At 48.0% G+C, this 14,591-nt stretch overlaps 1 protein-coding gene and 1 long non-coding RNA gene across 2 annotated transcripts in view; one reads left to right on the forward strand and one right to left on the reverse strand.

Annotated features, from left to right (window-relative positions):
- Window positions 1-972: 972 nt before the first annotated feature.
- On the reverse strand, window positions 973-4,102 carry Ccn1 (cellular communication network factor 1). Its single transcript, XM_090334498.1, has 5 exons — window positions 3,834-4,102; window positions 3,232-3,445; window positions 2,477-2,854; window positions 2,100-2,311; window positions 973-1,949 (listed from the first exon to the last, which is right to left on the reverse strand). The coding sequence occupies exons 1-5, from the start codon at window positions 3,897-3,899 to the stop codon at window positions 1,647-1,649; spliced, it is 1,173 nt and encodes a 390-aa protein (XP_090190624.1). The 5' UTR covers window positions 3,900-4,102; the 3' UTR covers window positions 973-1,646.
- A 2,616-nt stretch (window positions 4,103-6,718) lies between these two features.
- The window catches only part of LOC150061564 (uncharacterized), a 46,602-nt gene continuing 38,729 nt past the window's right edge, over window positions 6,719-14,591 (forward strand). The window contains exon 1 of the long non-coding RNA XR_016535832.1: window positions 6,719-6,905. This is a non-coding gene — a long non-coding RNA (uncharacterized LOC150061564). The remainder of the gene's footprint in view (window positions 6,906-14,591) is intronic.

The following is a 14,591-nucleotide window of genomic DNA, read 5'->3' on the forward strand; positions in this document are numbered from 1 at the left end:
ATTTTTCTAAAGATGTAGATTTTTCTAACAAGCTACTAACATTTTCACAAACATTGGTGGAGCCTTCTCCACCTCTCCTAGACCTTTGGTTGAGGCCTTTTCTTTTAGGAATGCTCTGTGTCTAGCCTTTGACCTTCTGGAGAGTCAGCTCTATCGAACTGCTCCCTCTCCCATCCATATAATATGTATTATAAAAAGGAAGGGGGTGGGGAGGCTTGGTTCTGAACCAGCTATTGGAAAAGTACTTGAAATTCCATGCATTCCTTTGCATCACCAGCTTATTAAGATGAACACAAGTCTTTGCTTCAAACTCATCTATTGAAATCAGACTCCCATAGATCTTGAGATCTTTGTCTCTGATACAAATCAAGGGTGAATTTTAAGTAGCTGTCTTATTTCTGAAGAATGCCATTGGGAAAATACAAAGTTACAAACAAGCAATCTTTCCTAATACACTCTTCAACTGTAAATTCCCATGAATTTAGAGGTGGGAAGGCAAGCGTTATGACATTTTTTCATAATGACTTAAATGATCACTGACTATCATGCCTTGGCTTACAGAGTGAGGGAGACTTTAAACTTTGAATTCTTGTAAGATCAAAGCATTATAGTTTATTGAAATCACAAATTAAACTCCAACTTCCTTCTTGTATGCTTCACACAATGCTTATACTCAATACCCATCTTTTTTTTCTTTTCTATTTTTTTCCTTGCCTGTCCTAGGCACTGTAGTCAAGGCCCAGACACTGTCCTTGAGCCTCTTACCTTATTGGAAACTTTTCTCTTAAAAATTTTTAAAGACAACTATCGTGCTATTTTCTTCCAGAAATTAGTTTGCTGTTATAGCCCAAGCAGGTACCTAGAATAATTCTTGACACCTACTTGATAAATCCTGTTGGATTTATTGGAACTAGACTATTCCTCTTAACTTCAGATAGTTTCTAAAAATACTGAATAGCATACACTCAGGTATTAGGTAAATATTTCTTTATTAAATGATTAATTCCATAAATAAATTCTTTTCACTGAATATAAAATTAAAATCATTTACAAATTATTCCAGTATTACATTTCCCCTCCCTCCCCAGAAGCTACATTTTGATAAATAAAACATTCAGTCTTAAAACACCTGATTTCTGTTTGCAGTTAAGAGTGCAGGTAGCTGCCTCTCCGGGACACTCACAGAGTGTCTCCCCCGCTCTGGAAAGGATGAGAGGCCCTTCCAGTTACTTCTGACATACAACAAACAAAGCGTTCACTGCCCAACTAGTCTTATCTCTATTACAATTGCAGAAATCAAGGCGGGGAGGGGAAGGAGAAAAGCCTCGAAGGGGGGGATATGCTTAGCAAATAATTTACAAACAGAAAACAGAAAGTCATCAGTCAACACCACGAGCTCCAAAATGAAGCAGTAACATGTGCTCCAATACTATGAAGCGAAGTATTCTTCAATCGCGGTTGCATCAAGTGTCCGTCCCACCCAGCCCACCATGGCAGTTCTGAAACACCTCCGTGCTATTCCAAAGAACGAGCAAGGCATCCCTTCTCCAAGGAGTCCCTTCACCCCCACCGCCCCCACCCATGTCTCCGTGATTCTCTCACACACCTCGCCTCCTCGCCACCCTGCACCAGGAACCCAGGGAGCTTTAGTCCCTAAATTTGTGTATGTCGTTGAACAGCCTGTAGAAAGGGATGGCCGCCTCGTTGGTCTGTGGGCAGTTGTAGTTGCATCTGCAGGACTGGATCATCATGACGTTCTTGGAAAATGTCTCCCCGTCTTCGCAGCGGAACCGCATCTTCACAGTCCGGGTCTGCTGGGGGGTGCAGCAGCGGCCGTCCACGCAGGAGCCACAGTACTTGGGCCGGTATTTCTTCACACTGGAGCATCCAGCGTAAGTAAACCTGACTGGCTCGGGAGATTTCTTGGTCTTACTGCATTTCTTGCCTTTCTGTAAGAAAGAGAAGCGGGGGGGGAAAGGAGAATAAGGAATGGGGTTTCTCTCTCTCTCTCTCTCTCTCTCTCTTTTCTTTTGGAAAGGGGGTGCGTATCTCTCCCACTTGCTGGGGGAGCCATGTACAGGTGCCCCAAAGGAACTTACTTTGAGGCTGCTGTACACCGATTGTCCACAAGGCCGCACTTCACAAATCCGGGTTTCTTTCACCAGGCGGCATTCGGGGTTGTCATTGGTCACTCGTGTGGACATACCAGTTCCACAGGTCTTGGAGCACTGGGACCATGAAGTGGTTTGAACGATACATTTCTGGCCCTGCACGGGGTTGTTGTAAAGGATCCGAGGTTCCATGCTAAAGACTGCACAGAGACAGAAAGGAAGACTTTTTTCAGAAGGCCCGCAACACACACCGATCCACGTGTGTCCATTTCTACACACACACACACACACAGACACACACACACACCAAACACGAGGCAAGCATGTCAACACTTGGTCTCCGGGGGGCTCAAGTCTCCACTTACCAGGAAGCCGCTTCAGCGAGCTGCCTTTCCCCACGGCAATTAATTCGTTGTTTCTGGTGAGCTCCACCTCCGAGGCATCAAATCCCAGCCCCTGGCTGAGGAGGTCCTCTACCAGGTCCTCCCGACCATCCTGGTCGTCCGGGTCATCCAGGGCACCGACTTGGTCACACACCCACTGCTCACAGCACTGCCCGGCCACTTTCACCAGGCGGGGGTTGGGACAGCCCAAGTTGGGGAGAGACAGTTCTTCAGGGCAGAGCGGCAGGCAGCCCACGGCTCCATCTATGCATGTGCACTGATGTTTACAGTTGGGCTGGAAACTTTCCCCGTTCTGGTAGATCCTGGAGTTGTATTCACAGGGTCTGCCCTCTGACTGAGCTGCAGAGACCATGGAGAGAGAAAAGCGATGAAGGGGAGAGTCCCAAGCAGAGCCCTCGACGCACCCAGATGTATATGTATATATATAAAATTTCCCCCTGCCGTTAGAATTCAATGTATGGTAAAGTTCCCTGACAATCCTCCCGAGAGACTCCAGACCAGAACAATAAGTTAGTCAGGAATCACTTTTCCGTATGCGCTTTTCGTTGGGCCCAGACACACTGAATTGCATTCCAGACTGCTGAAATCATGGGCCTTTTCTGCCAAGCTACCAACAACAAAGCATCACCATACATGGTCTCGAAATTACTAAACTTCTGGACTATGGGGACTATTATTTCTTTTTTTTTAAAGGGGCCAAACCGCCAGCGTCTCACCTCTGCAGATCCCCTTCAGAGCGGTGGAACTGGCGCCGAAATTGCATTCCAGCCCCTTGGTGTGGTCGCAAGGCTGCATCTTGCTGCAGTCCTCGTTGAGTTGCTTGGCGCAGACTTTACAGCAGCCGCAGGCGTCCCGGACCAGCCCGACTCCCGGGGCGCACTTGGGCGCCTCCAGGGGGCAGTGGCAGGCGGCGGGGCAGGTGGAGAGAGCCTGGAAAGCGGGAGAAGACACGCGTGAGTCCCGCTGCGGGTGAGGAAAAGAGGCGCCAAAGAGGCTGGAGGAAAAGGCCGGGGTGTCTTAACTGGATGGTCAGGGATATTCTGCTCGCGTCCAGCCAGCCATGGGGCCATCCTGGCGGCTGCGCCCCCCCTCCCCTGAGCGTCTCCCCTACATTCTCCCCTGCTCCCCCCCTTCACCACCACCATTACATTCTCGGGGAGGTGGGGGGAGGCTCTAAGAAACGGCTACCTCCAAAAGGCCCCTTCCCCCAAACTGTTTCAACCTAGCGTTTCCTGCCAGGGACAATGTGAGCCCAAGCAAGGGGATTGGAGAGGGGATGGAAAAGCGGTGGGTCGCGTGGGCCGAATGTCCAGCTCACCAGCCTGGTCAAGTGGAGAAGGGTGACGGCGACGGCGAGCGTCCTGGCGGGGCTGGAGGAGCGCATTGTGGCGCGCTGGAGGAACCACCGCGGGGAGAGGAGAGAGCGCGGCCGGCGGGCCAAGACTCCAAATCAGCCGGTGCGCGGTAGACGGGCCCCGAGCGGAGGGGTCGGAGGGCCGGCTGGGACTGAGAGCGGCCGCGGGCGTCCTTCTCTGGGGGTCGGGTGTCGGGAAGGCGCGGAGGGCACGGGAGCTGCTCGGGGACGCTCTCGATCGCGGTCTGCCCGGGCGTCCCGGGCCCGCCTTTATATGCCGGCCAGCGGCGGCGCCGCGTGTTAGAGTGACGTCGGCTCTGTCTGCGCGTTCCAGAATTCTCAAACATCTCAGGAATGTTGGTTGGCGCGGGCCGCTGCCAAGCGCCTCCCCTGGCTCCATTGCACCTTTTTTTTTTTTTTGGATCTCGGATCCATCAAAAAAAAAAGTTCGTTTTTTCCACTTTAAATAATGGCTTCCACTAGGGAGGGATGTTAGAGACCTGGTGGTGATGGAAGGGTCGTCGTGGGGTGCGGGGAGGTAGTTGGGTGGGGGGGGGGGCGGTGTTCACAACTTTGCCTGGACTGGGAAGGTGGGAGGAGGACCTGAGAGGGAGGAACAAACGTTGTTTTGTGTGTGTGGTGATGCCCAGTGGACCGGGCAGCTCCCCCCCCAACCCCCCAAGTCCTCACTCGGGGAAAGCAGCGAGCTGTTTGTTTGCATGTTTAACAGCGAAGGTGAGATTCAAGTGGATCCACGGACAGTCCAACGTGGAGGGGGAGACGGTCACTCCAAGCCAAGAATCTATTTGTGGACTTCCAAAATGGGGCATGCTGGGATCCAGTCCCGAAGCTCCGGGAGGCTGGTTATTAGCCAAGTTAAGTGTATTGCAAATTAATACCCACTGTGGCGTTTATGAATGAGCGGGGGTGGGGTGGGGGAGGGCGATCCGCTTCCCTCCGGGTCTGGCACGGTCCCAGGCCGAGGTCTTCCCCCACCACCACCTCCCTTTTTTGGTATGTTGTGCTTGTTTGTTTTTGGAGGTTCCCACTGTAGTTCCAGCCCACTGCCTGAGTTGGAAAGTCCTGGAGGAAAGGAGGGCAGGGAGTTCTGCGGGAGGCTGGCTGACACTTCCTCGCGGATGCGGGACAGCCGCTGAGCCCTCCCAGCCTTGCTCCCCGGCCGACTGGCGGCGAAGGGAACCGAGTGAGCTGCGAGCCAGCAGACCAGGCCACCGCCAGAGCAGTGATCTGGCCTGAAGTCATCACCTGCGAACACTGCCAGACCCAAGCACACTCCAGTTAGTACCACTGCGCCCGGTGGATGTCAGGGAGAAAAAAGAAGGAGACTCCTGAAAGCTGCAAGTTTGGCAGGGGTCTGTGAAATCCTTTCCTTGAGACTACTTGGAAGCCTTCCATTTCAATAAGTGAATTGCAATGTCTCTTTTCCCCCTACGTCAAGAAATAGGAATATAAGAGTGTAGACTCGTGTAATAAAAATACAAAGTGGGGTTTAAGCCGCAGCTCTCTACCTGCAAGGCCCACAGAAGAGATCCCCCACAAAAGCAAGTTATGTAAGTTACATGGATATCACCAATGGTGTTAGTGTAATTGGTGAACTGTCCTTGAAAAGTAAACAAACAAAAAAAACCTATTAACTTTGGTCACTTTAATTCATAAAATAATTGTGTCAGTTTCCATTTTTTAAAATGTTCTGTGAAATAGCTATTCTTCCCTTTTAATACGTGGAGCTAGTTTTGTACGTTTTATCAGTCTGGTTTAAAAGGGCCTGGGTGCTGATTTTTCTATGAAAGATTCTGATAGGCACAATACAGACCTAGTAGGACAAAAACTCCAATGAAGAGAAGTACTGCTGGGAAGCATTAAGTTCATTCATTCAAAAGTGTTCTTTCGTAAGCCTCAAGGTATTTGCTGGGGTGTGTGGGGGGGACTTTTCTAGACAATGGATTGTCAGGTGTTATGCAAATAAAGGGAGAGAAGTCTGGGCCCTATCCCTTAGGCAAGCTAATTCATCTATTAGAAAACATTTTCATTTTCCCCCCTGCCTGAGAGGCTCATTGTTTCCTGGAGGGTCAAGCGGGTAGGCTCTGTACAAAGCTCTGATGGGGAGGAGAGAGAGAGAGAGAGAGAGAGAGAGAGAGAGAGAGAGAGAGAGAGAGAGAGAGAGAGAGAGAGAGAGAGAGAGAGAGAGAGAGAGAGAGAGAGAGAGAGAGAGAGAGAGAGAGGAGGTTCCTGGCTGCTGTTGTGGCGTCCTTTCTATTTGACTTCATGGTTGTAAGTATTTCCAGATGGTGAATCAGACACCAGACGTAACAATATTTCCATATTTGGGTATAGCAGTAGCCTGCGTTTTTAACATTTTTCTGCCTCTGTTATCCAACCACAAAGCATTCTTGACAGATTCAAATGTTGTTAAATATAGACTTAACTTCTGTTCCCAGAGCATGAAATTCTTTGGAATTCCTTGTTTTTCACGCAATCTGTCTGTCATGATTTAAAATAAAATTGCACAGGGTGATAGCACTGGCCGCCACACACCTTGTTTCTTTATAGGAATGGGGGAAGCAGGCAGAGAGGTCCAGTCTTCTGCCCAGCGTTTAAACAGACACACGATTCCCGAGATTCCTTGAAAAAAAAAAAATCCGATTAAAGTTTTCTAATGAGAGTGTGCAGGCTTTGTTCTTTCGGATTCCAACTGGGGAACCTTGGAGAATGACTTGATCCCAGAGAAGAAATTTAAAGAGAACTTTCCCGTCAGCTGCCGGTTGAAAGCAGAGGATGTGGGGTGGGAGGGGGGGTGGGAAGTGGGTTCTACGATTCCTGGAGTGAGGGGAACCGGAGAAGTTGGTGTGGCCGTCTTGCATGCACTCTGCCCTGCTTTGTTGGGGCAAGTGAAACAGCGGCTCCTCACGACCCCAGGATAGTCCAAGAGACCCCAGACGTCCAGACGCCTTCTCGCCTCCGGCCAAGTGCTGCAGACTGTTCACAGATAGGAAGAGAAGTGTGCTAATGATGTGGGTAAGTGTTGCTTCGGACGCTACTCTCTTCTCTAACGCTGTGGGGGGGGGGGGGGGGGATGTAACGGACCCAGCTAGGTTACCAGCTAAGGAGAAGGGGCTTGCTCGTCCCCTGCAGCTCCTGGCTTAGGGCTGAGCTTTGGGTTGTCTTACTTTCACTAGCCGCTACCACCGCACTAGTAGGTCACTCAAAAGTTTCACTGTCTGGCAGCCACTGAGCCTGGACATAAACCCAACCTTGGCTGCTCCGGTTCCCCACCCCCAGGTCCACTGGTTCTAAAGTTTGGGCGTGCGACCCGAGTACCTGGAGGGCTGGTTGAATGTTGATGGATAGGCCCCGCCCTCGAGTTTCAGATTCGTTACCTTTTAACCAGTCCTTAGGTGATGGTGTCTCCAGCTCGGGGATCCCACCCTGCCCGCCGCTACCCACCCCTCCACCACAACCCGCGGAAGGCCCTGGCCTGCGCCGGCGGTGTCTTTGTACATGTGTCCCCAGGATCAGCCTGCACACGGCTCACAACTCAAGCCGCTTGTTTTTGGGTGGCCACTTTAATGAGCGATGTATGGTCTGCCAGAGGGCAGCTTTACGCGTGAGCACCCCTGAGCCATCTCCCTTCACTGTCATAACTCATCTCACTACTACCCAGACTTCACGGTGGCTTCCCGGGGCGCCCCGGGATTCTGGTGGCCCGGGCGACAGGAAGTGAGTGGCAGACAACAGGGAGGGACCTTTTGGCCCGGGATCCCCCACACAGTCGGCCGGCAGGGAGGACGCGAGGCCAAGGGCCACCGAGGTCGGCTGGAGACGCGCGCGAGCCCGGCCGGCCGCCTGCCGCTGCCGCTGCCGCTGCCGCCGCCCCCTGCCGGCCGCCGGGACTACGCGCGCCCAGCCCGGCGTAGCCCGGACCGGAGGTTTCCGGTGGCGCGCGGCACAGGACGTTTCCAGCCCCGGCCCATATTTGGTGAAAGTCTTTCAAGACTCCGTCATGGATCTCCACGGGGGGCGGCGCGGCGGCCCTGGGAGTCGACCTGGCAACCGCCCCGCTCCGCGCGATCGCGGCGTTCCTGAAAAGTGCTCCCATGGCCAAGCCTTGGGCCACGCGGGGCACGGTGCGTGGGGGACGCGCTCGGCTGGGGAGATCCCGGCCACCCCCAGCACACCATCACCACCACACCCCCTGGAGGCTGCCCCGAGGAGTGGGAGACTGAAGTGCCAGGCGCCGGGGGGGAGGGGCGCTGGGTCCCCATTGTGTCACTTCTCCCATCCACACCACGTTGACTGGGCCTCCCAGGCCAGGCAGCGAAATGTTGCTGGGTGCCAGGCAGGTTTAGGGGGTACGCCCAGGCGCCTGGGCGGGCGGGGCAGGGGTGTGTGTGAAATCTGTGCCAAAAAGTGGCATTGGTTCTGATAACCAAGCACACGGGAGAGTGGACCTGGAATTGTCGGGGGGGGGGGAATAATTAATTAATAAGCCAATCAAAGCTTCTAAACTTCTAAGAGTTGCCTAGTGTTCAAAGGGAGACAGTTATTGCATCTTGATAGAGGGGGGAATATGTCCTTAATACCAATAAGTTCACAAAATAGGCACTGCAGCGCCATGGCTGGGGCCACATGGCTGAGCTCTTGGGTTCTTGTGTTGGATGAGGCGGTCCCCACCCCTGCCTGTTAGGAAGTAAGGGGAAGGACAGCCCTCTTCAGAAAGGACTGAATTTCATGCTGATTCAGAATTTCAGCTCCATTCACCTGAGGTCGCTCTGAGTGCTCCTCAAGGATGAAGTCTGCTTTTACTTTTTAAATTGTAATTTACTGTTTTCCCCTACTATACATGATAGGAGGACAAAATCTTTATCTCCCAAATCCCAGATTTCTTAAGAGTTCACGTTGTCATAGTATTCGGTACACACTATGTGGAAAATGAACTATGCATTGGTGGGCAGGGATGGGAGAGGGAAGCTGGGAGAAAGAGAAGGAAGGGTTGACATGATCAGAAAAGGAAACGTACTCATTACCTGATGGATGAAATGGCAATCCCTCTGTAAAACACCTTGATAATAAAAGTCACACGCGTGTGCACACACACACATGCACGCACGCAGACACACACACACACACACACTGTCCTAGTCCAGGTAAGCACTGGTGACATTAACATTGAACTTTAACATTACATTAATTATCACTGAGGAGGACTTTAACATTGAAATTGCTCTGGTAGATTCTAAGATATGCTGAAGAAGTAGGCACATGTGCAGGGTGGAGATTGTACTGCCTGAGGAGTTAAGGTGGAAGTACTAGTATGAGTCTGACAGCTTGAGGAAGATTTTTTTTATATTTATTTTTTTTTGCCATTCCTGCGGCTTGAACTCAGGGCATGAGCACTGTCCTTGGGCTTTCTCAAGGCTAAAGCTCTGTCACTTTAGCCACAGCACCATTTCTGGCTTTTTCTATGTACATGGTACCAAGGAATGGAACTCAGGTCTTTGTGCATGCTAGGCAAACACTCTTACCACTAGGCCACACTCCTGGCAGAAGAAAGAATTTTGTAGAAGAGGACTTTAGGGACAGAAAGAACAGAGTTTTGACCATAGATGAGTAAAGACAGGTGCAGTTAGCCCATAGGATTCTTTTGGAGTACTGGGCAAGAGATCTTGTGCGATGGGCTAGTCTGTCATGGCATTAGGCCTCTGCCTACAGAGGCTACTATGAGGTTTATGCTTCAAGCTATGAGGTTTTGGCCTGGGCTTCTTCAGTATAACATAATAGGATTATCCTAGCTCAGGCGACACACACTCAAGGATTCACTGAGGTAACAAAATGCCATATTGAGGATTAGTACTAATACTTAGCCTGCCTTGATGCTGAGGACCCTCTAAGGGGAACTAAGTGCAAGATGAAAATGAAGGCCTGCCTTTTCACTTTAAAGAAGTAGCAGAGGCTTTATTTTTTTGTTTTGTTTTGTTTTTCTTTTTAGTACTGGCCAAAATAAAATCCTTTATTTTTCAGATAGGGTCTCAAGTTTTGGGGTTCTACCTCTGCCTCCCAAAGAGCTAGGGTTGCAGATGTGAATTACTGTACTTGGCTTCAGAGATCTGGAATTTTGTGTGAAGTCTTCAGATCTTTAAAACATTGCCAACTTGTTAAAATGCTCTGTAGGCTGATCCTAGGAAAACCAAATAAGATAATATGTATACACGGTCTGTTGTGAACTCTCTAATGCCCATCTCAAAGAATATCTACCCTGACCTAGCATTTGTAACTCCACCAACCTGTGAAATTTTCAAGAAGAGCACCTTGGTGTCAAATAAATTGTGAGCTAGAGTAGATTTTATTTAAGAATCAGAAACATCCCTTAAGTCTTAGTGTTAGGTGTTTATGCCTTTTCAATGAAATGGGGGATAGCTTGTTTTTATTTTCTTTTTATCTACTCCCCAAATGTCACTCCATCTCACTCTCTCCTCTTTTTCCTACCCAAATGATGTTGTGAACAGCTGGCATTGTCTTGGCAGCCTGATAGGAAACACATTTTTCTTAGGGCATCCGTATCCAGTGGGAACCATATCTGTTTATTTCTTCTATCTGGCATCTGTCCACAGGAAGCCAGGCATTTCTACCTAAATCCCTTACCTTACAGAACTTCTCGTCTTGTGCTGACACTGAAACATTTCACTGGAAAGGACTGGAAGGCACTTCTCCCACCCCACCCTACAACCCATCTTCTAGAGATAATTGAGCAATATGAAGTATACTAACTCTAAGTCACTATCAAATGCGCTGGCTCCAGATTCAGGAAATCAAGACAATCTCTAAAGGTAGATATTTTACTTCTGTAATTACCTGTCTCTTTACTGCCACAAGTCACACATACCACATTCAAAATTTAGAAAGAATTTGATTTGGACACAGTACACAGTACATAGAATCTATATACAAACTGAAGCCATTTATGTATGTCAGTGCTTTTTTTATTGTTGGGGTGATGTATAGCTGGGATATGGTTACATTTGTCAGGTAGTGGGTACATAACTTCTTAAACATTGATACCCCTTCCCATATTTTCTCATACTTACATTAGCTTTTTTGAAGGTCATAGGAATTAAGTATAAGGGAAGAGTCTAGCAGTTAGGCTGATAATCTGAAATAAAATATAAAATGTGTTTAAATCTCAGCATGATGTTTAACACTTAGTAAGTACTTAATAAATTATGTGTTCCTTATGCTAAGCATTATCATTATAGGAACTTCCACTATAATTACTGTAGAAGGAGCTGGCCTTGTTTTCTAGAGAACATTCTCTCTCTCTCTCTCTTTCTCTCTCTCTCTCTCTCTCTCTTTCTCTCTCTCTCTCTCTCTCTCTCTCTCTCTCTCTCTCTCTCACACACACACACACACACACACACACACATATATATATATATATTTTTTTTCCAGTCTGTGGGTTGACCTCAGGGCCTGGGCACTGTCCTTTAGCTTTCTTTCTTTCTTTTTCTTTTTTTGCCAATCCTGGGCTTGAGCTCAGGGCCTGAGCACTGTCCTTGGACTTTCTCAAGGCTAGAGCTCTACCACTTGAGCCTCAGCACCACTTGCAGCTTTTTTCTATGTATGTGGTACCGAGGAATTGAACCTGGGTCTTTGTGCATGCTAGGCAAGCACTCTACCCCTAGGCCAAAGTCCTGGCCCCTGTCCTTTAGCTTTCCAAAGGCTACTGCTCTACCACTTGAGCCACAGCACCACTTCTGGCTTTTTCTGTGTATGTAGTACCAAGTAATGGAACCCAGGGCTTTGTGCATGCTAAGCAAGCACTCTACCACTAGACCACACTCTCCACCCTATTCTCTATATTCTTAATGTTTATTTCGGTGGTACAGGGATTTGAATCCAAGGCCCTGTGCTTGTTATACAGACACTCTACCATCTAAGCAACATGATTTCCTTGAGTTATTTTTCATTTAGGGTCTCCCTCCACTTCCACTCTCCTACCCCTCTTCTTCCCATTCATCCTGGGACTATGACCCTCCCATTAACTGGGATAGATATACATGACAGCACCCATCCTCTCTATTGTTTAGGTTAAATGAACTTGGGCTATAAAATCAGTGACATTCTTTAATATATACTATTCTGGTGACGTGATTAAAAAGATCCATCCTTGCTAAGCATAGTTATCTCATACCTGTAATCCTAGCTACTCAGTAGGCTGAGATATCTGAGGATTATGGTTCAAAGTTATCCCAGGCAGCAAAGTCCATGAGACTCTTATTTCTAATTAATTAGCCCCAAATCAGGAAGTAGGGATGCGGCTCAAATGGTAGAGTTCTAGTCTTGAATAAAAAAGCTCAGGGACAGTGCTCAGGCCCTGAATTCAAGCCCTAGACTGACACACACACACACACACACACACACACACACACACACACATGCAGATATAAACAGATTGATCCTGTCTAATATTCTGACTTACATGGTCAGTGACCATTTAAGAATGCATTCAGATGGCCTTGTCTTTCATGGCTTTGCCATTTTCCATACAGCCAGTTGTGAGCTTGAGAGATTTTTGCTTTGGTTTTCTTCATTTTTAACTACTAGGGCTTCCAAGTTCAGTGAATCAACTAAGTAAAAAAACATGGGGTCGGGAATTTGTCCTAATGGTAGAGCGCTCGCCTAGCATCCATGAAGACCTGGGTTCGATTCCTTGGAAGTGGTACTGAGGCTCAAGTGGTAGAGCACTAGCCTTGAGAAAGTCCAAGGACAGTGCTCAGGCCCCGAGCTCAAACCCAGGACTGGCAAAAAAAAAAAAAAAAAGAATAAATAATGTATCTAAGGTTCGATACTAGTTGCTCTTTAGCCCTAATACTAGGGAGACATAAGGAAGGTTGGGATTATGTATGTGGCCTACATTTTGAGTTGGTTAGTATATAGGATCTTGGCTGGTCTTTGTAAACAACCCCACGGAGAGTATTTTATTTCTGTTTAGAAGATCTTCCATTAGAATACAGTGAAGTGGGGCTTTGTTAGAAGTTTGTCACTGATGCCAGTGCACAGGGCTAATAAGGTAGAGCAGACGGTGCATTTCCAAAGGTCATTCTTCTGTTTGTTTTTGAGACAGGATCTCTTTTTGTAGACCCAGCTGGCCTCTAGATCATCTGGAATTACAGGTATCTGCCACCATTGTTGGCCCAAAGCTCATTCTTTTCAAAGATAGCAGTGTATACTGTGAAATCTGTCTTGATGTTTAGGGACTTGCTGACTGTGACTCTATCACTTAGGCATGTTTTGAGATGTATGCTTAGTTTATTTGTGTTTCCAGCAATTGTGTACCCTAGTTTGTTAAGGACAGTTTGGTAATGAGTAAGTTGAATATCAAAAAAAAATAGATCCCTTCTTCAGGTCCTTGCCTCAACTTGTTCCTATTTCCTCTAAAAAGAGAAAGGGAGAGAGAGAGAGATGTGTCAGAGCAAGGAGGAACTTCTCATAGATTAAGAGATACCTCTCCTGTAACTTAGTCATCACCATCGATTTTGTTACCTGAGGCAGACAGAGTGCCACCTCCCACACTCGTGGTCAGCCTCACAACATGGTTACTAAGCATAGAGCCCTCCAGGCACCGACCAAGCACACCCTGTGTGTGCTTTCGTAAGGTGTCCTTGGGTGGGTGGCTGATGCCTTAGGTTATAGCAATAGAGGAAAAACATAGAGCAGCTTGTTGCTAGTCCTAGATATTCCTTTAGTCCCAGGTTTTAGCTCTCACAAGGGAAAGAAAGTAGTTTTAAGACAGTTGTTTCCCAGTGTTCAAAATGTTTGAGGCTCTGAGAAAGGCTGTTGGAGATTAGGAGATGTATAGAATAGGTCCTAGGGCATTGCAAGACTGAGGATGGATGATGCAGTTCTACTAATAGCGTGATATGCATGGCAGGCTTCAGGCCAAGTAAAGGAGCAAATAGAAATACTATGTGAACTTCAGCATCTTGGCTCTCGAGGTCTGGGGGAGATGCAGATATTTCAACTGGTATTGTGACACAGGAATCCTTGCTTCAGAAGTGTAGAGAAGTGATGTTTACCTGCATGGAAGATTTCTTCTTTGATTCATATATTTTGGTAAATGAGAGGGACTGTGTACAGTTATTCTTTAACATATAGGTTTCCCTGAGATATCTTGTAGGAGGTTAGAGAATATCTGGAAAGGAGAACCTTCCAGAGGAAGAACTGAGGAAACTCAACTACAGACAAGACAATCCTTTTGGGTGTTGCTGGAAATTCTGATCATTAAAGAGCCTTCTTTCTGTTGGAGAAAAGGAAAGGAAGCACCTGTTATGGGCCAAATGCCTTAGAGGTCATCCCATTTAATGTTCAAGAAATTCCTCTGAGATGCATGTTTTGATATTTCTCTGAGTTTAGGGAAGCTGGCCAGGTGCCAATGGCTCATATCTGTGATCCTAGGTACTTAGGAGGTTGAGATCTGAGGACTGAGGTACAAAGCCAGCCTGGGCACAAAAGTCCACGAGGCTCATCTCCAATTAACCATCAGAAAACTGAAAGTGGCCCCATGGTTCAAGGGGTAGATAGTTAGTCTTGAGCTGAAGAGCTCAGGGATAGCACCTAGGCTCAGAAATCAAGTCCCGCAACCAACCAAAAAAAGTAAATAATTTTAATGGCTGCAATCCTGAAGGCTCTGTCAGGGAGGTAGGGGAA

Source organism: Megascapheus bottae, chromosome 6 (genome assembly GCF_031878675.1).
Source record: "Megascapheus bottae isolate mThoBot1 chromosome 6, mThoBot2.hap1, whole genome shotgun sequence".
NCBI lineage: Eukaryota > Metazoa > Chordata > Mammalia > Rodentia > Geomyidae > Megascapheus > Megascapheus bottae.